The sequence below is a fragment of the Orbicella faveolata genome, unplaced genomic scaffold, assembly GCF_042242905.1.
Source record: "Orbicella faveolata isolate gen_17 unplaced genomic scaffold, um_ofav_v1 contig_25, whole genome shotgun sequence".
Lineage (NCBI taxonomy): Eukaryota > Metazoa > Cnidaria > Anthozoa > Scleractinia > Merulinidae > Orbicella > Orbicella faveolata.
In genome coordinates, this window is record NW_028301553.1 from 5,167,501 (window position 1) to 5,189,637 (window position 22,137).

General features: G+C 39.3%; 1 protein-coding gene across 8 annotated transcripts in view; it reads right to left on the reverse strand.

Moving 5' to 3' along the window:
- Positions 1-22,137, reverse strand: part of LOC110047025 (A disintegrin and metalloproteinase with thrombospondin motifs 16-like) — a 39,347-nt gene that overhangs the window by 5,402 nt on the left and 11,808 nt on the right. For 6 of the 8 annotated variants that reach the window (XM_089293428.1, XM_089293423.1, XM_089293426.1 and 3 more), the window contains exons 2-22: positions 18,697-18,773; positions 17,991-18,019; positions 17,587-17,653; positions 16,793-17,097; positions 16,108-16,267; positions 15,381-15,541; positions 14,269-14,361; positions 13,030-13,154; positions 11,103-11,119; positions 10,771-10,879; positions 10,114-10,245; positions 9,427-9,589; positions 8,372-8,464; positions 7,438-7,580; positions 6,941-7,004; positions 5,982-6,066; positions 5,175-5,302; positions 3,537-3,660; positions 3,064-3,153; positions 1,465-1,628; positions 2-140 (exon numbers count right to left, since the gene is read on the reverse strand). In XM_089293428.1, the coding sequence (XP_089149554.1) occupies positions 2-140; positions 1,465-1,628; positions 3,064-3,153; positions 3,537-3,660; positions 5,175-5,302; positions 5,982-6,066; positions 6,941-7,004; positions 7,438-7,580; positions 8,372-8,464; positions 9,427-9,589; positions 10,114-10,245; positions 10,771-10,879; positions 11,103-11,119; positions 13,030-13,154; positions 14,269-14,361; positions 15,381-15,541; positions 16,108-16,267; positions 16,793-17,097; positions 17,587-17,653; positions 17,991-18,019; positions 18,697-18,772 (2,467 nt within the window). In that variant the 5' untranslated portion in view covers position 18,773. Of the gene's footprint in view, position 1; positions 141-1,464; positions 1,629-3,063; positions 3,154-3,536; positions 3,661-5,174; positions 5,303-5,981; positions 6,067-6,940; positions 7,005-7,437; positions 7,581-8,371; positions 8,465-9,426; positions 9,590-10,113; positions 10,246-10,770; positions 10,880-11,102; positions 11,120-13,029; positions 13,155-14,268; positions 14,362-15,380; positions 15,542-16,107; positions 16,268-16,792; positions 17,098-17,586; positions 17,654-17,990; positions 18,020-18,696; positions 18,774-20,630; positions 20,702-20,734; positions 20,882-22,137 lie in introns of those variants that run through there. The other 2 variants (XM_020752747.2, XM_089293429.1) reach the window with 2 other exon arrangements.

The following is a 22,137-nucleotide window of genomic DNA, read 5'->3' on the forward strand; positions in this document are numbered from 1 at the left end:
CCCTTGCCACAAGTTGCTGAGCAGCCAGTCCAATCAGTCAGCGCCCATTCAAAGTTTCTCTCAGGTGGGGTTTCCTTAGGTTTAACGGGTCTTATATAGTCGTAATCCACTCCCGGATTCTCTCCTTTGACGTAAACATACTAAAGCAAGACAAAGAACAAAAAGAATTAGAAACAATCACTGTTAAATGTAAGTACCAGTCGTTCCTTTATTTAATCCAATTATGGATTCTCTCCTGTATTTACACATGTACTTCCAAATCCTTCCAGACAAGGAACAAAAAGAACAACAAACATTCATTTTGACGACGGGAAAGCCACGTTCCTGTTTTAACTATTTGCTCCAATCCTTGTCTCTTATGTCCACTTCAGACGTCGTGCTTCAGCCGTGCCGAACTAAATTCAGGAATTAAGTTCGACAAAAGCACGGCAGAAGCACGGCGTCTGAATCAAACTTTTGAATTAAGATCGGCAAGCAATTAAGTTCGACAAGGTCTGCCGTGCTACAGGACTCTGGCACGGCAGTGATTCAAACGTCGTGCTTCTGTCGCGCCAAACAAAATTCATAAATTATATTAATATATTTTGGCGGGATTGCGTTCCCTCGGGGAGCTAGGAGGAGAGTTGTTACGAGGTATCAGTAAATTCTGAATTTGGTTCGACTCTGGCACGACGTCTGAATCAGAGTTGTTTTTCTGCCGTGCCACAGTCGAACCAAATTGCATTTAAGCTCGGCACGGCAGAAGCACGACGTCTGAACTGGGCCTTACGCCCAGTTGTGACTTTTCAATTACCACATTGATAGCCACCGAAGCTACTGTGACATCAGTTTATACGTTGGAAGGTTACTTCAACATGCCGCAGATTCACAAGGGAACGGACACATCAGATTCATAGAGCGGTTTTCATTTGAGTGTCGAAAAGAAATCGGTTTTGGATTACTACGATAGACGATTAGCTTAAAAAACTCGCGCCAACCTGAAGTAAAACCAAAACCAATCGTCATTCGTTCGCACATGTTTTGTCGTGCTTCGCGTTTCCATTGGATTGCTTGTGTCCTTTGTGATTGGCTAGAGTGATTACTTTGGTTTTGGGTTCATGACACTCATTTGAAATTCGCTTTATCGTCGCAATGAAATAACATAAAGAAAACCAAGCAAATATTCCGACGGATTATTCGCTTTATGGTAGGAAATAAAAAAAATATGTTCTCAAGAATGTGTGCATATTTCCAACAATAGCAGATTTGCACGTTGTCGTCATTTGACTACAACTAACAGAATTCCTTTCGTTTTTTCTTTATTTTTTAAATTTTGAATTCCCAGTGGGGTTTTAAGTAACAATTGCCCTGATTAGCACAAGAAACAGAAAAAGTGAAGGATTCTGGTAGTTCTAGTCAAATGAGGCCATCATGCAAATCGCCTATAAGTTCACTAAAAAAAGAGAAAGTAGAGTATTTACTCACAACAACTCTTAGGAACGCATCTGTAGGACCTGGAATCTGCAGCTCATCTTTATATTTGCCTTTCTTACGAGTGTATTGTATAGTTGTGTTAGCAGCAATCACTGTTTGAACTTTTGAGCTTTTTGCACCGCCCACTAAATGTGTCCCGCTGTCTGTTTGAACCCCTAAAAAGATCACTGCCAGAGTTAAACCTCCAGAACATAAATGTGGTTCGAGTTATTAAAAACATGTACATGTAATACACATGTATGCGGGCATTCAAGAGGAAGTACTCTCGAATACTTTCACGTGGTATTGCTCATTAAGCTGTACAAGGAGGTTCTAACTTGTGTCTGTGGATGAAACCCTAGTGTGTGAACATTAAAATGAAAGCTATTGAGTGGTAATTTCATGTGGTACTGTTTATTACGCTGTACAAGGTGGTTCTCACTTTCAAGTCTGTGGATGAAACCCTAGTGTGTGACCATTCAAATGAAAGCTATTGAGCAGTACTTTCATGCGGTACTCTTTACTAGCTGTGCAAGGTGGTTCTTACTTTCAAGTCTGTGGATGAAACCGTAGTGTGTGGAACATTCAAATGAAAGCTACTGAGCTGTACTTTCATGTGCTAGTTTATTATACTGTACAAGGTTGTTCTAACTTTCAAGTCTGTGGATGAATATCTATTATGTGACCACTAAAATGAAAGCTATCGAGCAGAACTTTCATGTGGTGCTGTTTATTTTGTTGTAAAAGGTAGATCTGACTTGTAAATCTGTGGAAAACCCCTTTAGTGTGGCTATTTAAATAACTGCTACTGGACAGAACTTAAGTGTAGTGCTGCTTGATATGCTTCGACATGCTCTACAAGGTACGTGGTTTTTACTTTTTTAAGTTTGTGGATGAAACCCGGTGTATGACCACTCAAATGAAAGCTGTGGAGAAGTACTTTCTTGCGGTCCCGGGGGGTACTCCCAGAAAAATTGCCTGGGGGTGTGCGGCCCGCTTCCCAAAACCCCTTCCCTATTTATGACCAAAATCTGCGATTTTCCCTACCCTATTCATGACCTGACTACCCTATTTATGACCGTTGCGACTGGCACAGTTGCCCTAAACATAATTTATGGAGGGCTTCTATTGATGATCTTATCGATAATGATGAAAAAGTAGCTTCTTCTAAAAAGCTTACCCAATTTACGACTAGAGTGCAAAAACCATACCCTATTTATGACAAAAATGGCCAAAATCGATACCCTGTTTATGACCAAAACGGCTGAAAACCCATACCCCTTGGGGCCGCACAGACCTATATACCCATATAAGGGAGTACCTCCCCCCGGGGCTTGCGGTACTGTTTATTTATGCTTTTCAATGCGGTTTACACGTAACTTGAGAACTTAGTCTATAGTGTGTGATAAATCAGATGAAAAGTATTGGGTATTGTAAGGTGGTTCTACTTTTTAGTCTGTGAATGAAACCATCGATCTTGTGTGATCATAGGGAAGCTATCGATCAATATTTATGTAGTACTGCTAGCTGTTATGTGCAATGCGAACTTTTCGATAATTAGTGAGAGACATGAAAATCGGAAAGCTTCACTATTTTGCTACGTGTTCTCACCAATGTAATTATTGGATGATTTCCTCATCAGGAAATGGACACTATAAGAACCCACTGGAAGTCTGACCATTAGGTCTGCTTTATCAGCACCTAGAAAAAAAAAAACATCGAAACCATCATTAGCTAGTCTAGCGTGAACGTCCGTGCGAGAGAAATCGTCAATAAAATCTCTCATCCGTAATTAAATAATATACGCTACGCCGTTAACCATTTGTTAATTGTTGTTCATCCTGGATTAATTAATGCCATTAAAGCCATCATTGTAAAAAAAATAGAGAAAAACTCAAGAGAAACAGGAACATCAGGTAATATACTTATTGAATGAGCTAGGTTCGGCCTTGATATTCATTTGAAAATTTGATTCTCGATCATTTTGTACGAAAATGACTGTGCTTGGTCCGGGCTCCATGGCAGAGGAAAAAACAAACAAAAGCGTACACACTGTCGGTGAAGGATACAAAATTTGTGATTACCTTTCACTTTATGAGAAGTAGTGTAATTAGAAGAAACGATGAAGCAAGTGTCTCCATCCCCACCACACTTTCCACATCGATCAATCATTGTATTGGATTTAAGCACGTGGTCGCAGCCTACAGGCTGAAAACGATAATAGAAATAACAATAATTGCACGAGGATGAGCGAAATATCGTGTAATAATAATAATAATAGTGATAATAATAACAATAACAATAACGACGACAACGATAACGACGACGACGACAACGACAGTGACACTGACAGTAACAATAATAATAATAATAATAATAATAATAGTAATAATAAAAGTAAAAGCAAAAATAATATTTAACGAGGGAACCCAACTCGCCATGGCGGTTTTCAGGGGGCCCCTCAAAAAACCAGTCTTTCGCTGCTTCATCAGTAGAGAGCGGATCGGAGTAGTCAACATGGCAATCTGCAATCCGATAATTCTGGAACACGAGCCACCCTCTCTCAGGAAGGGATGGAGCTATACACTTACATTGTTGAGTGAGCCAATAGCAGACGCTTACACCTCCGCACACTCGAAAAGTTTTCGGTTCAGGACACTCGAAGGTTGACACGCCAGCCTTGCACAAACTACTCCTCCGTACTCCTGTGTCCAGTCAAACAAAGTAAACCGATACTAGCCTCACGCTACATACTATACTAAAGTTAGTGGTAGCGTCGTCTGCTCTTGGCGCTTAGCGTACCCAAATTCGCAGTCAGCCAATCAGAAGCCGCGTCTACCGTCTTGAAATCCTACAATATCAAGTCACTGACCTGACATGGCTACGATATCGTGGCCACTCAGCCGAATTTGGATACGTCTCGCCCAAATAAGAACCATGGCGAGCCAAACGAGCATGACAGTGCATATATGCTTCTCAAACTCATTATTAATTGGGCCTTAATTCATCAAGTTGAAACAACAACAACAAAAAAATCACAATCGCGAAGGAGGTTTGGATACCCGGTCTTAATTAGCATAGATTTTGACGATTTTACTTCTCCGTTTACTCCTTAGTTTTGTTTCGATTGAGAAGATATATCAAACACTCGAGAAAGTGTTTCATCGATTATGCAACGCCTCGAATTTCGTCAAAAATACTCCGCTGCGCGTCGTATTTTCAACTTTCTTCTCGGTGTTTGGATATTCCGATGAAACACTGTCTCTCGTGTTTGATATATTACCTCTGAAGCGTACCAAAAAGGTAGGATTAGGTAAAATAATAATCTGAAGCACACCAGTGTTTGGGCTGACTTGGTTGCAGAGTCCCATAAGAGCTCAACACTGTTTTAAACTATTCTCCGTTCAGAATAAGTATTTCGCCTTATTCTGCTAGGAAAAACCATGCTGGGTTGCTTTCATCGTTCTCGTGTAAATTAGGTCAAGGGGATGATTGAATATTCTTCAAATGTTTAGTTGTCGATCGTGCGTTTTCTTTGATCTAAATCATCAGTTCTAAATACGTGCACGTAAACGTTATAGCGGCCTCAACCTTGATAGTCTAACTAGATTCAAATCACTTCTGTTCCCTTCCTTTTTCGTTTAAGCTGTGGTGTGCAGTTTTAAAAGGGAGTAGGCCATGCTACCCCAACCATGTAACGTTGCTGTGAACACCATACTCACCTGACAACTGCCTTGAATGCACACATCTAAGTTGGTCGGAGACTCATTCAATGTACATCGTGTTCCGTCTTTGACAATACCGTAACCAATAGCAGTCCTCCCAGATATACACCAGAGGGCACAGGGACCTGAATGGAATTACACACAGCGGAATCGCGATTTTTCGAACGTCCATAGGAAACGAAAACTGGTTGAAAATGGGGTAATTCGAGAGATTGGGGGGGGGGGGGGGGTAAAATTACTGTTGTAATTGCTTGACTGAGGGAAGGGGAACGACTTTTGGTTTTGGTTGTCGGGAGGTTCGAAAAATTGAGGGTTCGAGAAATCGGGATTCCACTGTATTAAAAAAAAAAAAAGAAACGTCACACAATTTCTACTATTTTAGCATTTTGACCCTGATTGTGTCGATCACTCCCTTTCAAGAGCGACAAGAGACCACGCCAAGAGCAACAAAAATTGTAACAAATCAACTACCAAGCTATACATAAAATACAAAGGTAACAGACTACAGTTCACGAGGCGAAGTGCGATACACATGCAAGCGCTAAGAGCAAGCGCTAGGAAAGGTGGCGCGTGAGACGTATAAAAACCGCTTGCACCGCAGGCTAGGGTAACTATAGTTTGCAAGTAAAGATAAAACATGAAGGCTTTGTCTAGGGCCGTTAAGCCACCAGGCCTACCACCACATCAGTAGGCACCGACAATAGAGGATCCTCTCTTTACACCGACTAACAATAGTTCACTTCAGCTAGTAAATATTCATCGCCTGCAACTTAACGATGGAACAAAATCAGCATCACGTCATACTTGACTTCTGATAATAGGGAGCTGGGCTGTTCCTCTGAGAGCATTGTTCTTGTCTAAAGGTTTTGGATATATCTTTCGGACACGCCTGCAAAATGAAAGCAAAAACAAGGGTTTCTTAATTTGTCGGTTTCTATAGTCTTATTAGCCCATTAAGATTATTTCGGGCAGCCATGTACTCTTTTTATTTTAAACTTATTTTTGTTCATTTAATTTCTAGCTGAATGAATGAGTACAAATAAAGTTATTGTTGTTGTTATTGTTGTTGTTGTTGTTGTTGTTGTTCTATAAGATTGGAAATTATCCTCGGTAATACACGGCTTTGAAAAAGTAACTGACATCAAATCTGGTTTATTTGTTTCCCCTTGTTCGTCTCTCGTTTGTGAAGAATGCAATCTTACTACCAAACAGTTTTGCTTGTAACAAATTAAAATGGCTACGTCATCTTCAGAAAAAGAACATTTCCGAGTCGCCTTCTACCTCGGTGTCAAAACGAGTCTTCGTGCGAAACCAATGTTTTTGTAACAATGCAATTTAATTCATTTTATTATTTATTTTGTGCCATACAACGTTCGTATTTTGATCGAGCTTACTTGGCTCTTAGGCGTAATGTGTATAAATAAAGTGTCGATTGACATGTGTTCGGCCTACACTAAGTTCATTTTCACGCAACTCAAACTTTTCTTCAAGTGAAAAGTTTTGCACGAGGATTTGTTTTGAAACAAGGCACAAGGAAACCCGGAAATAAACTCTTTACCAGTTTTTCTTTTTCAAGTTTGAGGGTTATTATCCCGTCGTAAATTCCTTCAGTCGTAGTTATCTTATGAACCTAGTTCCCAGGGCTTCCCTTGAAGTTGCCCTTCCAAATTTAAAGGTAAAAGTCCGTAGAGCGATGTTACATACTTGTTTATTTTTGGATTTATTTTTGATTGTTAGATAACTTCCTACATATCATAACCAACCTGAGAGTTACAAATTCTCCACTCTTTGTCCGTTCCCTTGCATGGAGATCCTCCGTTAGATGGGCTACCAACAGGACGAAAATGGTCTATGATTAATTGACACTTTCAAAAGACGTTAGTTAACAAATACCTGGTAAACCAAGTAGATATCACATCCTAGTACAGGAAACAACATAGTTGTCACATCCTAACTGGACAAAAACGTAGTTGTCGCATCCAAGCAGAGAATAAACATTGCGTAAGCGTGTTAGAGTACCAAGAAATGACAAGCCTTCTCCCTATCCCTTGAGGATTGCTGGTGCACATATCAGACAAGAGGACGCTAAGTGAAGAAGTATTGAAGTGACGCCACTTTCTACTCCAGGGCTGCCTGTGGTTTCTGCCCGTAGCCCCGTGGTAACAGCGCGCCAGTTTGAGCAAAAGACAACAATTAAAGCATGTTTTTATTGTGAGGAGTAAACAGTTCTTTAGCTGTACATATGAATTTTCAAACTTACACAGGATTTCTACAAACTCTCGTTCTGTACTGCACTCCTCCACCACAATTCCTGGTACATGACGAGTAAACTGACGGCCACGCGCTCCATTTTCCATGGATTCTCGGTCGACCATTGTCCCCACACTCTCCGCCTATGCACCACTACAAACCGACAATGCAATTAATTGTAAATCGAGGAGTTCCACTCACAGCCGTCGTTTTAGTCACCTTCACAGCTGTTATTTAGGTAATCGAGCAACACTTAATTCGCCCACTAACGGCTGTTTCAGCCAGAATTGCATTCTTTTTCCAGGGAGCCCTCATAAGCTATCGTGTCTTGCGCTTTGTGGCGGCCATTTTGAACTTCAAATACGCGGCCTGCTAGTGCGAGGTCTGGAACCGAAGTTAAAATTCAAAATGGCCGCCAGAAGACACGTAAGACAAAACACAAGAGTTTATCATTCGCTTACACTCTAAACTGTAGTGAGGGTTCCCTCTGTCTTTCGTGTGGTTTAGCCAGTGACGGCTTCAAGAGAGGTGTTGCGTGACGACGTTTTCATCTCTGACTACCTTCAAATTAATCCTGTCTAAGACCTTCCTTTTCGTTTTATTCTGCCATCTTTTTAGCCTTATTGTAATCACCTTTTTTGTCACACTGTATTCTCGTCTCACAGATTTTCTTGGCACAAGCGTTGTGAACATCTTAATAGTTTCTGTCACGAGGGACGTCCGTGATCACTTTCGGCTGTAGCTTTTATCACAATTAACATTCACGCAACGCAGTAAACATCAAAACATTCCTTGATAGATTTCAGTTAGTCGTTATTTCCTCTAAATGCAAAAATAAACTAGATTTCCTGCGATTGTTATCAACTTCATCCTTCCGTTTTGACTGACAACACTTTACCTTGAAATTATTAAAACCAAGTTTACACATGGAGACTTTTACATACCGAACGGACTCCACATGGACTCCCGTCCGCTACTGGTGCGGTATAGCTCAGCTGAGTGCCATCTTTGAAGCAGTACAACGTACCACAAACACCCTGAAATTGCATTGACAAATGAGACTCGAAAGGAGTGTTTCAAACGTAGAATCTACGTTTCGTAGTTATGTAATTTTATGTTAACGCATCAGTATACCGCAAACGACCACAATTCCTTGGCGCCGCGTTACGTCCAGACGTTTGACGCAAACCCCAGTGAGGTATATATTTTCTGAAAGCTTAAGGATTGTAAATTACGAAGACATATTCATTGAAATAAAAGTATAAGGTTTTCAAATATAGCCCCTAATTTTCCAGAGAGGTTCACTAATCAACTAACGCTCGCAACACCAGCTTTCCCCTGCGCAGTCTTAAATTACCTTTATTAATGATTATTTCAAGACTATATACTTTATTCGTATTTAAAAAGATTTCTTAAAACATAGAACGGTAAAACGAACGGTAAAGTCATGACTCCATAATCAAGAAAAAATACATGTTCGATCATACAAATTAGAGCATTTAAAGCGATTGATTGATTATTTCATCTCTATATATAACACTTCCACTCACACAACGTACATCTTTTTCAAACTAATCACCCTTATTGCGGGGCACGGGTACGAACACAGGCAAAGACATCAGTGCTAATGACGTCATAAATGCGTCTGTCCTCCAGTTGATCATAAGTAAGGACCAATCAAAATGCGAGAATAATTCGACAAATAGAGCGTTTTCACTCACGTGGCCAGCACACATGCAAATTTATGTGAATAAAAGAAAGTGTTTGCATACGAAAAGAAGTCAATTCCCATAGATCGGTTTGGTACACACGGCAACATGGCCGCCGTTTCATCGTTTTGGAACACCAATATGGCTGCCGTGACGTCATGTGTAGACACTCTATTATATCTTACGCTGCACATGTATAGTTTACGTAGTCTGTACAAACTCTGAGTTAAAGAAGAAAGAAAAGGGATGTAGGTTTAACGCACATTCATGTTATTTAACGGTATATTTACCGCTTGATATGGCGACATTCTCCACCCAGTGCCATACTGCATGACACATTGATCGTCTCCGCTGAATATTTCCCCAGGGAGTTTTCCTTGGTACTGAGGGGGGAGAGCCGGAAGTGGAGCAGCAGTTGGTGGGTCATTTAAACACCAGGACCGTGCCTCGTTTCTGCCGTGAAATCAAAGAATCGATAATGACCAAGCTCACAACAGAACGATGGCACATGATTGAATCCTTAGCTTTCGTTACACCAGGCCCCGATGGATCTTTCTTTGCTCGGTTTCTTCAAAACAGGGGGAAACTGGTGCCGAACTGTGTTAAATCAGTTGAAAGGATATAATTTCTTCGTAGTTCGAAATTACGCAACAGTTCGAAGTTTCTTAGTTTTCTCCACATGAGCATTCTTCTTCGACTGATTTGTGAAAGGTCCATTTTATCCTTTAAGATGATTAAGAGTCTAATTTGAAAATGTATTAAAATAACCAAAGACGTTCAGTTTCGAAATACAATCAGGATTTCTATCCCATGGAATCTTTTTTTTTTTTAATTTATTAATGCATAAACCACACTTACAAGTTCAACATGCACTATAAACTAGTTGTATAAATATACATACATTTCATTTCTGTTACAACAGCACTTTATCATCGTTATAAGGAACATCTGGAATCGAACACCAAAGGCAAACTTACTTCAGAAAATCTTGTAAGACATTTCGGGAACAGTTTGACCACGTGGCAGCATAAACACCCCCCGGCAAAGAGGCAGCCATAATATATGCATTTGAATTGCACCCCACATCTTTGTCATGAGCTAACTTGAAGCTGTGAAGACACAAGGCATGTTAATACGAAAGAGGAAAGACACTCCACCATAAAAATCCCGAATCACGCCACTATTTTTGGCTCAATCCCGTCGATCCCGCTCCACTCAGAATTACCTATCCCGATCCCACTCATCTTGGAAAATCTCTGGATTAGCATATACACTTGCTAGAATGTTGGCTGAACTTTCCCAGAAAACGTTTTATCCAAGAACGAATTTGTGCCAACAATACTTAATTACTTGCTACCCTTATGCCTGCTGGCATGTAAGGCAGCAGTGTCTACAATAAATGGAATTTCCTAAAGAATATATTCAGGGCGGATGCATCGGCAGTCTCCTCCCAGGAGTTGTTTAGGGAGTCATTTCATGTTTGTAAACTCCCCACGAGGAAGCGTGAATGAAGAGAATCTTCATGAATGGGTTGAAGGGTTGGGTGGCGACTTAAATAAAGGTAAAGGATATAAAATACGTCGTATTTATGTTCACATCCTTTTCTTTTCTTTTGTCCACTTTTTTTCACTTACTTGTGACCCGTCTCGTGTGCGACGTGCAGTGCAGTTTGAAGACCAAGATCAGCTTGAACGTTACCATTTGAACGGGACTTGGAGCACATGCTGTTGATAGGAGCGAGACCTGGGAAATAGGGATGAGAAATTTCGTAACAACAATGAACTGGTTGGTGTACTTTTCAGAAAGTACCGTGTGGATATATCTAATATATGTATATATATTTTTGAAACCTGATATGTTCGCTAAAGCGTTGCAATATATATTAGCTCATGGAAGTTCATGGGTCTGCTATTTGCATGTAGAAGCCTAAATCTATCGCGCATTAGGGATAACAAACATCTCTTACCTCCGACAGGTATTTTACTGCAAAAAAAAAAAAAAAAAGAAAGAAAAAAGAAGAAAAGAGAGAGAAAAAACACAAAACAAAATGAATAAATAAGTAAAAAATAAATATTTTGAGAAAGTAATTGGTAACTTACGAATAACAGTTATTTATATCATGATTAACTTAATTTTCAACGTTAAATCAAGTCTTTGCTGTACATATTTTTATCAAATAGCCTAGAGAACAAATGAGAGAAAATTTGCCCCGTCTACACACACACACACACACACACACACACACACACACACACACACACACACACACAACATTTCTTACACGACGACGAGCAAATTTCGCTTCCGATAAACACTGGAAACTGCGTCAGATTTGGCTTCCGTGGCTGTTGTTTGCATCACTGGGAGGGGGGGGGGGGGGGGACTCCAAGTGAAAAGGTCGGAGATGCTCGTCGTCTCTCTTAGGGGTGTAAATCACGGACTTTGGTCTCACCTAGGGTGATCACGACGAAATGCCACTATTTTTAACCGCCACCTTAAATTTTCAAAACTTTAAGGTGGCTCTGAACCCAATGTGCATATTATTTTTAAACTTCGCCAAAAGTTGCGTCTTATTAACATTTGACAATATAAAACAATTTCACCGTGCCGCTTTTGAATTGTAAGCACCTGTAGGGTGTTTTAGCGGATCATGCTGTTGCTATGGTAACCTATTGTGTCACAAAAATAATAACAACGTGTTCACTAATGACTGGGCAGTTTTTTGATACCATGATTGTAGCATTAAGTGATAAAGAGTGGTTATATTGACCCATCAAAATCTAAGTACTGTAAACTGTTTTGAGCCACCTTAAGCAGCCCCAGCTTTTTTAGGATGGTGAGCCAACTATGACCATGAAAACAATACTCAATTCCCTCTTAAAACGCGCCTACAGCGAGTCAGGGTAGTTGAACTCATCATCTTGGACTGGACATTTGTTTTGATGAATACAACTAACATGACAAGTTTTGGATGCTAACCATTCATTGCCCATATAAATTTCCACACTTTTGGGTAACAGGTGAACATTTCTTAACCCCTCTTGTTCACAGCCAAACTAGAAGCTTGTCTTTAGCCTAATCACTCTACGCCAATCCGCACATAGATTTGCAGATTATTAACATTACCAAAAAACATTCAATAACAGGTCTATTGAAGTACAGTTTTCACGTGACCCTGTCAATCATACCAAATGGTCGTAAATCCAATTGAATGCCAGAAATGCCGAATTCTTTCTATAAGATGCGCCTGCAGGGAATCATGGTAGTTAAACGCATCATCTTGGACTGGATATTTGTTTTGATGAATACAACTACCAAGATTCCCTGCAGGCGCGCCTTAAAGAGGGAACTGGCCATTTATAGGCATGTGTTTTTAGGGTTATTCATCTACTATGTTAATTGACTTTTTGTTGCGGAGATGGAATACCGTATTTTTTTGATTAAACGCCGTCGGCAATTATTTCAAACCAAGGGACTTCCAAGGGTTTCAAACACGTCGTAGGTCCGGAATATGTTTGGGTTTTGTAGTTTATTCGAGCCTGGAGATTTTATTCCGGCATTAATTTAGAGTGCCAAGTAACCATTATTAAACCCAAAGTTTATAATACCTCGAATATAAATAATTGACAACCTGGGGATCTTTTTGTCAATCCATCTGAGAGGCCTGACCTTTATTCAGGACTCGACGTTTAATCGAGAAAACACGGTACTTATACACAAAGCGAAGGCAAAACAACAACAACAACAACAACAACAACAAACAAACAAACAAGAAAAACCAAACCAAACGAAAAATAATAATAATAATCGGCTTCTCAGGCCTTCCTTCTTCTCCGATAATGCAAAGTCTCCCTTAAAAGTATTTACAACGCCATCTAGGTAGACACACGTACTTTGACACATAGCTAAACACGTCATAATGCTCCGGGTCATTATCAGCCTTGTTTACTGCAGGAAATGTCCATCTCATCATTTTTTTCAGTTTCTGGTTGTTACTGTCACTGGCTTTGAAACCGGCCTGAAAACCAAAAAAAACAAAAACAAAATAGGTTCAATAACGACAACAAAAATAACACCACAAACAACAACAACGACAACAGTAACAGAACAACTTTAAATATTTTCAATAAAAACTGCGAATTACAGTGCAATCCACATTTCAATCGAGTCTAGCGAAAATATGATCGGATAATTGTCCGCGGACATAATCTGTTCCGAGAAGCGAACGGTTTTAAAAGAGTTTTGGAAAACTGCGAGCTTCGAGGAACACATAATGTCCAGGGACAAATATCCTAGAATGCTTTCACGCCAAATGGAGGCTATTGTGCTTATCATTCGTCAAATATTTTTTGCAACACGCGCAGTTTTGAAAAGTTAGGAATATATAAACAATAGCCTCCATATGGCGCGAAAATGTGTTTGCTCGTCGACATTTTCTGTTCCGAGAAGCGAACAGTTTCTCGAGGAAATTGTGAGCTTCGAGGAACAGATAATGTCGGCGGACAAATATCCGAGCATATTTTCACGTTAAATGGAGGTAATTGTGTATATTATCCTTAGCTGGGGCATATTCAGTCACATGACGCGTCTATACCAATCGTACACAAGCGAAAATATTTGGCAGATGATGAGAGAATCGATTCGCAAAATTGCGAATTCAAGGTATCTGAAGTAAAATTCTAGAGAAAAAATAAATTACTAGTAACGACTTTTGGGTTGGGAACGAAACTTGACTCAACAATTTGGAATTTCGAGATATCGAGGGTAAAATAATAGTGAAAGAAATGCAACTAAGGGGACGAATCTTGGTACAAGTTATCAGCACGTTATCAGTAAAAAAAAAAAAAATTATTGTCCCAAACCTTGCATTTGAATTATCACAGTGTTCCGCGTAAATTCGCAAAATAGGCCATTTCCGAGCAGCCTTTTGCCTCTGCTTCAAAACGAGTCTTCGTGCAAAACCATTCAAATGGAAATGTGTTCCGCCAATAGGTTCATTGTCATGCAACTCAAACCCATTTTCAGATGAAGGATTTTGCACGAAGACTCGTTTTGAAACAGAGGCACAAGGTTACTCGGAAATGGCCTGTTATCAATCTAATGACGTCAGCACAATGGTAACTGATACGTACCTGTTCATCTGTTGAATTGAGAACAATGATCTTGGTGACAACGTAATAAACCTTTATGTCTCCTATGGAAGGATCTTGAAACATACCGGCAACCTGGCAAAGCAGAACAAACCAGTGTTACGTTGCATAGTATTTTGGTGCTGTATTGCCAAGTAAAAGCAAAGCATTTATGTGAATCTCGCCCAAATAAAGAGGCTTCAAGTTTAGCGGGCCTCTCGTAAAAACTGGAACGTATATACGAATCAATTAAACCTACCGATCTACAACGAACCCACATATTACAAACTTCGAGCCCGCATGAGCAAATTCCCCCGATGTAAATAATTCACATCAGTAACAATACCCCGATATAATGAGCCCACATATTACAAACCCCCGATACAACGAGCCCGCATAAAACCAAATCTCCCTCAGTCGATAAATAATAATATTATAATAATTATATTTAATATTTCTAAGGCGCAAATTAACATGTGAATATGATCAAATGCGCCTAAACCTTCCGATGTAAACGCCTAACACGCACCCAACAAACGTATGACTCAACGAAGTTTCCAAAAAAGGAATCTAGATTAAGCGAACCCCCCCGATGTTATTGCTGTTGTTGTTGAATGTTTATGTGGTGGTCGTTGCACTTAGCTACAACTAGTTAGTTCTCAGGCATGCCGCCTGAACTGAAAGAAAGAAATGTTTCAAATAAACATAACAGGCTTAAAAATCTCAACAGACGGGAGGCATATCAGTTGGCTATTTACAAGCATGACCGAGCAGCTGAACTACGGTTTACCGAGAAACAACTCCAGCCTAGTGGTCAGAGCGGGACTTGAACCAGCGACCTCCGGATTTCAAGTCCGGCACCCTAACCACTCGGCCACGCTGCCTCCGTGATACAACGAACCCGCACAGAACGGACCTTCCGATCATAAAACGAACCTCGCCAACAGCAACAACAAACCCCAAATGGAAACACAATTTTGAAACACTCGATCAAGTGCATTGATGAGAGCTCGAAAGTTCTTGTCAGCAAAGCCTAACACAAACTTTGAAGTTCTACCGAACTTACTGGAGTGTTAACATCAGCAAAATGTCCATACGCGAATACGTATACTTACCATGTTAGCAATAACAAGAAGAATGGTTTGGAATTTATTTGAACCATACTTTTCTTCGTAGCTTTTGGGGACAATTAATGCTGCTTCCAAATATTTATAGCTACTACTGCTGGTTTCGCGAGTTGTCCTTTCATGTGTAGATCTCTTTAAGCGATCGTTACCTGAAAAAGAACATGCCCTAAGGCTCGAGTCTTTCTTCAAAGAACATCCAGAAAAGTGAAACATAGAAAAGCTTAAAGGACCTAGGCCATCATTGGCTTGAAACAATAGTAACGAGGGCGCGTCTTCAAATAATGGGCTGATGTTTTCAAGTTTGTCGTTAAAGAAGATGGGAAAGAAGAAGTAAGAAGTTTAGAAAGGAGTGTGATTAAGTTGATTAAGTTGATTAAGCAAAACAATACCCCACCCTCGTTACAAAACAGAAAAGAATAATGATTGATCTACACCAGTTAGAGGTGAATATGTTTTGGTTGTAAACTCAACACCTGTATGTATTTTCATTAAACTTGAACAATTATTAATTCCAATTTAATTATCTATGGTTTGGGAAGCGGCCAATAACATGATTGACAAGGCACATGTAAATCTTGAGAACCAGGCTTTTACCAAAGTTTCTTGCATTATAACCAAAGATTTATATAGTTACCTCGGTAAGCAGCAAATCATCTTGCAATAGCCATTCGGGATAGGGGACAAAATTCCTAACAGGCTAAAAAACGTAACCAACCTGACGTCTTCGTTTGACAGCCTGATGCCTCAGGATTTCCAGGTGATAGTTTATAAATCAGATGCGGTGAGGAGTCAGCACTTCTTCTCACGCGCTTAGCCAAGTGTGCAGGTAGAGGTTGTACAAAAAATAAGTCACGTGACGTCCTTATCATACCTGACTGATAAAACAGAACATAAAATACAAATACTGGTACCTTTCTAATATACTGTACTCTATAGGACATTAACAATGAAAAAAAAGATACTAAATAAAATTCATCAAGTACGCAAGAATCGAAAACGTGAAATGGCCAAATGGGAATTAGCTTTGAAAAATAGCATAAAATAGCTCATAAAGGGGGCTTCGGCCCAAATGGGATCTGGAAAACCAGTAGAGTTCTGCGAACAGGATTAAGCTAGGTCAGTTTAATTTACGTGACTTTGATAAAAAAAGCTATCGTAGTATACAATAAAATCTCTAAATAATGTTTAACACCTACAGAAAAAAGGAATGGAGTAACTCGAAAGTCACAAAGAAGCTCGGTTGGTCAATGAGATAAACCTAATTTCAGCTGACATAACGTGGCCAAAAAAAGGTCTGTTGTCAGATGGGTAGACTGGACACCCCACGCTTCTGAAATAGTTTTCAAATAAGATGTGTTAAGAACCAATAAGCTTCAATATTTTGCTTTAATCGGTCTTACCAGGCCTCTGTCGCTTCTCAAAGCCACCAAAGAGTCTGGGTCAGATGACACTTTTCCTAAGTAGTATTTGTTCCTAGGTGCGGGATGAGTCGTTACCATACCCCCTCTATGATGCCTTTCAATGACTAAATTTGGCGACATGAGATTTAGATTTCGCTTTAATCTTAGCTGGAGTTTGGAGCCGAATGCATGCAGCTTATAGTGCAAAACATCTGGATGGTCAATACTCCGTCTGCGGCGAAAGCGAGACACAGCCCTTCCATTCGCCTCTGTTTGGTGTGGAGCTCTTACTTCATAATCGGGAACTTTAAAGAAAGAAAAAATAAACATCGGTTTCGTTTCGCCATGCGGAGACGCGTATTTCACTCGCTTAACGCGCGCATTCAGTCTACGTGTGTTTAATGCGGTTTTTAACGCGTTTTTAGACGCCTTCATAACACATGTCATGTACGTTGAATGAGTGAAGGCGTACTTCCTCTGTTAATAAACTACATTCATTTGTTTAATAACAACACCTCACCTGGCGAATTGTCAAAAAATACCTTAAAAGGTAGGTACATTCAAAAGTAGATAGAAACTAGGGACATACAAGAGTAGCCTAATCCACGCGTTCACTTACAGTTGCTGAGAAGCCGCGTAACCCATGGAGAACGCAAAAAAAACAAACAAACAAACAAAAAAAAAACAAAAATGAAGAACGAGTGGTAAAAGACGACGGGGGTTTCCATAGATCTATCTCGTTCACGTTTTCTAATATATAAACATTGACAGCTAAAAAGGTACATGGCACTTACTTTCAGAAGGATCCTTAACACCAAAGTAATACTCTATTTCTCTCTTAGTCATGTGTTGGTGTAGATTCTAAGGGAGGAAAAAAATGTTTAAATAAAATGGGAGTTTAACCGGGCGTGATCACGTGACTTTCTCCTCGGAGTTCTGATTGTAGTCTCGGTCGCAGCTGTTACTAGAGACCTCACGCAAAACAATTCTCCCAATTGATCGCCATACATGCTTTTCTACGTAAGTGTTGAGAATCTGACAGTTTATCAACTAAAGATCATATCCCTGGTCCTTTTGATGGTTTTTCTTCGCAATAAGTGTTTTATCCAATGAGCGTTGGCAGTTCTTCTAGAGTGATTGTTCACCGGATTTAATTTCTTTTCCAGGAATTTTAGTATCAACTGAGATTGGGACTTACCTTTTTGGATTCCCTTCCTAACACAGCATCTAGAAATGAAAAAAGAAAACCAAAAACAAAAACAAAAACAAAACAAAAACAAAAACAAAAACAAAAACAAAACAAAACAAACAAACAAAATTATTTTCACACACGCACGTCATTTATAAAGGGCCGGATACTTTTAATACATAATTCACCGACGCAGAGAGAATACATGAGAATGGTCATCAATTCCAATCTTATTTTTTGTCCTTCAGGCTCAAGATCATGGTGGTATATACAGTTTCCCATATGAACTTTAAGCGGATGCATGTACAAGGCCCTTTAGCCCCAATTAGGACAAGAGATGCCTCGTCTTCAAACGTAAGCCCAGTTACGTCATTTCACCTTATCCTACCCTGCCTGTGAATATATGTAATACGCTTTTATTTCTTTGTCGTTTAAACTGAAGTAGTACATTGTTTACAATGCATTCAGCTGTGAAAGCAAGAATTGCGTACAGCGGTCCTGTTGAACAGAGTGAATGGTAAATTTTGGCATACATATTTTTTCTTTTCTAATTCATCTAATTTTAGGGTATGTTTTTCTAGAAGAATTATGGTGTTTTTGTCAAGGCAGATATCAAAAGGTAACCACCTGCAACAGAGCTATTGTGTCCTTGCTAACAGACTGAAAGCTAAGTATTTTGACTAGACGAGTTATCTGTGTGTAATAATATTCTTACCTGTATATGTGTATTTCAGAACATGCAGCACAATGAGGACGGACCAGATACACAGTGGATAAAGCATTCTGTACATTCTAAAAAGCAAAATGGGAAAATAATGTAAGTCTCACATAAGCTTGTCTCTTGAATCCCTAGACCTTTAACGAATAATCGGCAAACAGGAACGAGAATATTTGTTAATTAGTAGAACCTTGAATGCATGTGTAAATGAGGTTTAACAGATGCATACTGGAATGTGCACATTTGTTCAGAGGTTCATCTGCTTCAGAGCTAAGAAAATGGTGAAACGTTTACCACCTACAGGATATAATTTGTTAACCTGTTTCCGTTTCCAAAATTGTTCAGTTTAGACGTCGTTCATCGACGAAAGGTTTCCGTAAAAGATCAGTCCTTAACCACGCCGAAATTTTTGCTGTTGCGTTTTGCGTAAGAAAAACAGAACATTGCTTGGTTACAATAGTAAAATCCTGATATACCGAAAAAAAACAAAAAAAAACAAGCAGCAACGGAAAGTATCTGCCTTTGATTGTATTTCTAATGAAGTGTAAATCACTGATCAAAGGATAATCTTTTACAGCCAAGCTTAGTTAAGATGCTGTAAGGAAAACGAATTAGCGGAATGTTTCAGTTAACTGCAACATTAAGCTATAAAACCTAAAATCATTCAAATTGACAAGACGACACCATATAAAGAAATATTAGAGAATAACATTTTCAGTTCACATTTTCATACATAGTTCCATGCATACTCTTGCATTATGTTTAGCCTCCTGTGAAATAAGTCATTTCTTTAAGATTCACGTACATGAAAACGAAACAGCAGCGGATGGAGAGGCGAAAAAGTGGTGCGGATTGTCGGAAAGTGGTCTTGTGGGATGATAATGTGTTACGTTATGTCATATTTGCACGCCAGCCAGCCAGTCAGGTCTGTCAGCCAGCCAAGTGTGTACTGTGAAAGCACCATATCCTAATTAATGTTCTTTTCAGAATTTCTTTGACACCGTGACTCACTGCATTGGCATTCGTTAAGGATATGAGACTAACAAAGAGTTAGGAAATGCAATACAAATCTTATATTGAGCTGCGTTGGTTTCTGTTTCCGGTCACATAAAACCATCAGAATAGTATACATTTCGCATTTCTTTGCAATTATTCAAAATAACGCAGCACTCGCTGTCACTTACCAAAGAAGTCAAAAGAAACTTCTAGATTTTGTTGTTTTCATGATCGTGCCATATAGGCAGGCAGAGATAATTATTAAGTGGATGTGTCCGCGACTAGTCCAGGTGTAGATGAATAATGAAATAATGGATCTTATGATGTTAATTTTCCGCTGGGCTCAAATATTAGTTTGCTGTTATATCGATCATAACTCAAAATGAGATTAACTGCTCTTAGAAATGCCCGTTACTGTGTCGTCACGCAATGCTTCATTAAAGCGCCGCGTGACAAGAAGAGACCAGTAGAAAGACTAAGATAAACAATACAATCTAATGCAACCTTCCAAGTTTTTTAACTATTAACTCGATTGTCGACAACTTGTTGTCAATTCCCCGAGGATAAGCCTGATAAATTTTTGCCTTGCGAGGGCAAGGGATAATTAAAAGACTGTTTAAACTCTCTGGCTTTGACCTTATCGCGCGCGCGGACAGTTTTCCGTTCGCGCGTTCTTTCGCGTCACGCTGCTCGGACTAAGAACAAAGACGAGCTACTCATGGTCTCTTTCATCTGTTTCAGTATAAACATCCCAACATGTGTGTGAAATACATGTCCCGTATCTTTGTTAGTAGCAGAATTTACGATAAGCCCAAAGAAAATACAAACTAACACTGTCTACGGCAAGAAAGCATGGCTTAGCTGTCCTGTGGTGCACGATGAGGATAAGAAAGTAAGTACGACAAGAATGCATCAAATTTCGCTGACTTTCTTACTTTTGCATGAAGCATTAACGCATCAGCTTTGTATTAATCCGAGGCAATTAACTGTGGCATCTAATGGGACTCTAATAAGGGAAAGAATTAGAAAAAGAAAGTACCTGTGAATTTGCACAGGAGCAGGCCAGCTGAAGTCACTGACTCCTGAGTCTGTAATGTTCAGTGCAGATATAAAATGATGCAAAGGGCTCAAAGATCTGGCCGGAATACTTGCACAATAGAATTGACAAGATACAATGCGAATTTGACTTTGACTTTTGACTTTGATTCCTTTTTTACTTAGAAATCAATAAAAATCGACACCTGTTTAACTTAGCAATATATAATCAATAGGAAACGTGTTTTTCTTATTTATCTTTCCTTATTTATCTGCGATTCCATTTTTGCAGTTTCTAGAATGAATGAGTGTGTAGAGTCAAAGGCAAAGTTTAATTAGTACAAAGAAGTTTTAGCGCGTTCCAAAGAAGTCCATTTTTACCTGCTGAGTTGCTAATTGTTGCCGAGTCACAGGGCGAGATATCAATTTTGTTGTCTTTTAACGAGTGCTAGTACGTTGGCAATCAAGTGGGTTAATCCCATTCATGCGTGCACCGAGCTGTATCCTCTATTCCGCAACGTATCCCGGCAAAGATCTTTGTTTTTCTAAGCCATTTATTTGCTTACTCCGTGAAAATCTTAGCCTGTTACCACGTATTTTTGTCAAGCCCTCAATAGCAGGCAAATACACGTCGCAGAAACAATAAAACGTACAGCTAAATATATATGGGAAACGGAGGGAAAAGACAGATGTGTTAAAAGAAACCGTGCGAAACAGTCAGTTGGCCAGTGGTGAAATCTTATAGTTCAGTGACAGGAAATATAATATCACCTACTGGTAACACTCGGCTCGTATGATAAACATTTTGGTGGACAATAATGATTGACAAACACCCACCTTTACAGCGCCTAGCATTTATACACGGAACAAGAACCAACCGTTCCGCCGAAAACGGAAATTCAACAAGTACGTCCCAGAGATGATATTTTCAAATCATACAGGGCATGTAATGTATAGAACCAATTCTGTGGTTTATTTTGTCTCCAAAAACGTTTCTGTTTTCAAACATAATTAACTTTTTTTGAATTTCAAACATGACTGCTTTTTCAAGATTTTCCATTTTGACACCTTTAATTCGTTTCAACGAAGATACAACCGGATTATTTCTAATAAAACACAAGTTTGATTTCGCGCGATTGGACATCGTATTTGTGCACATGTACAAAGAAAACTCTTTTCAAAATGGAATTATAATTACTAAAAGACTACTTATGTGTATTTTACTGAGTAAAACCGAGAAATTCCAAAGCAGATATAAAATTAATAGTAATGAGACCACTTCAATACATTTCACAAAATGAAATTTACACCGATCACAAAACCGAAAAGCACTCAAAATATACTTTACCAAGATCACAACTAGATGGCCTCGAGTGTTTCATAATTAACAAACTATAAAAAAATATC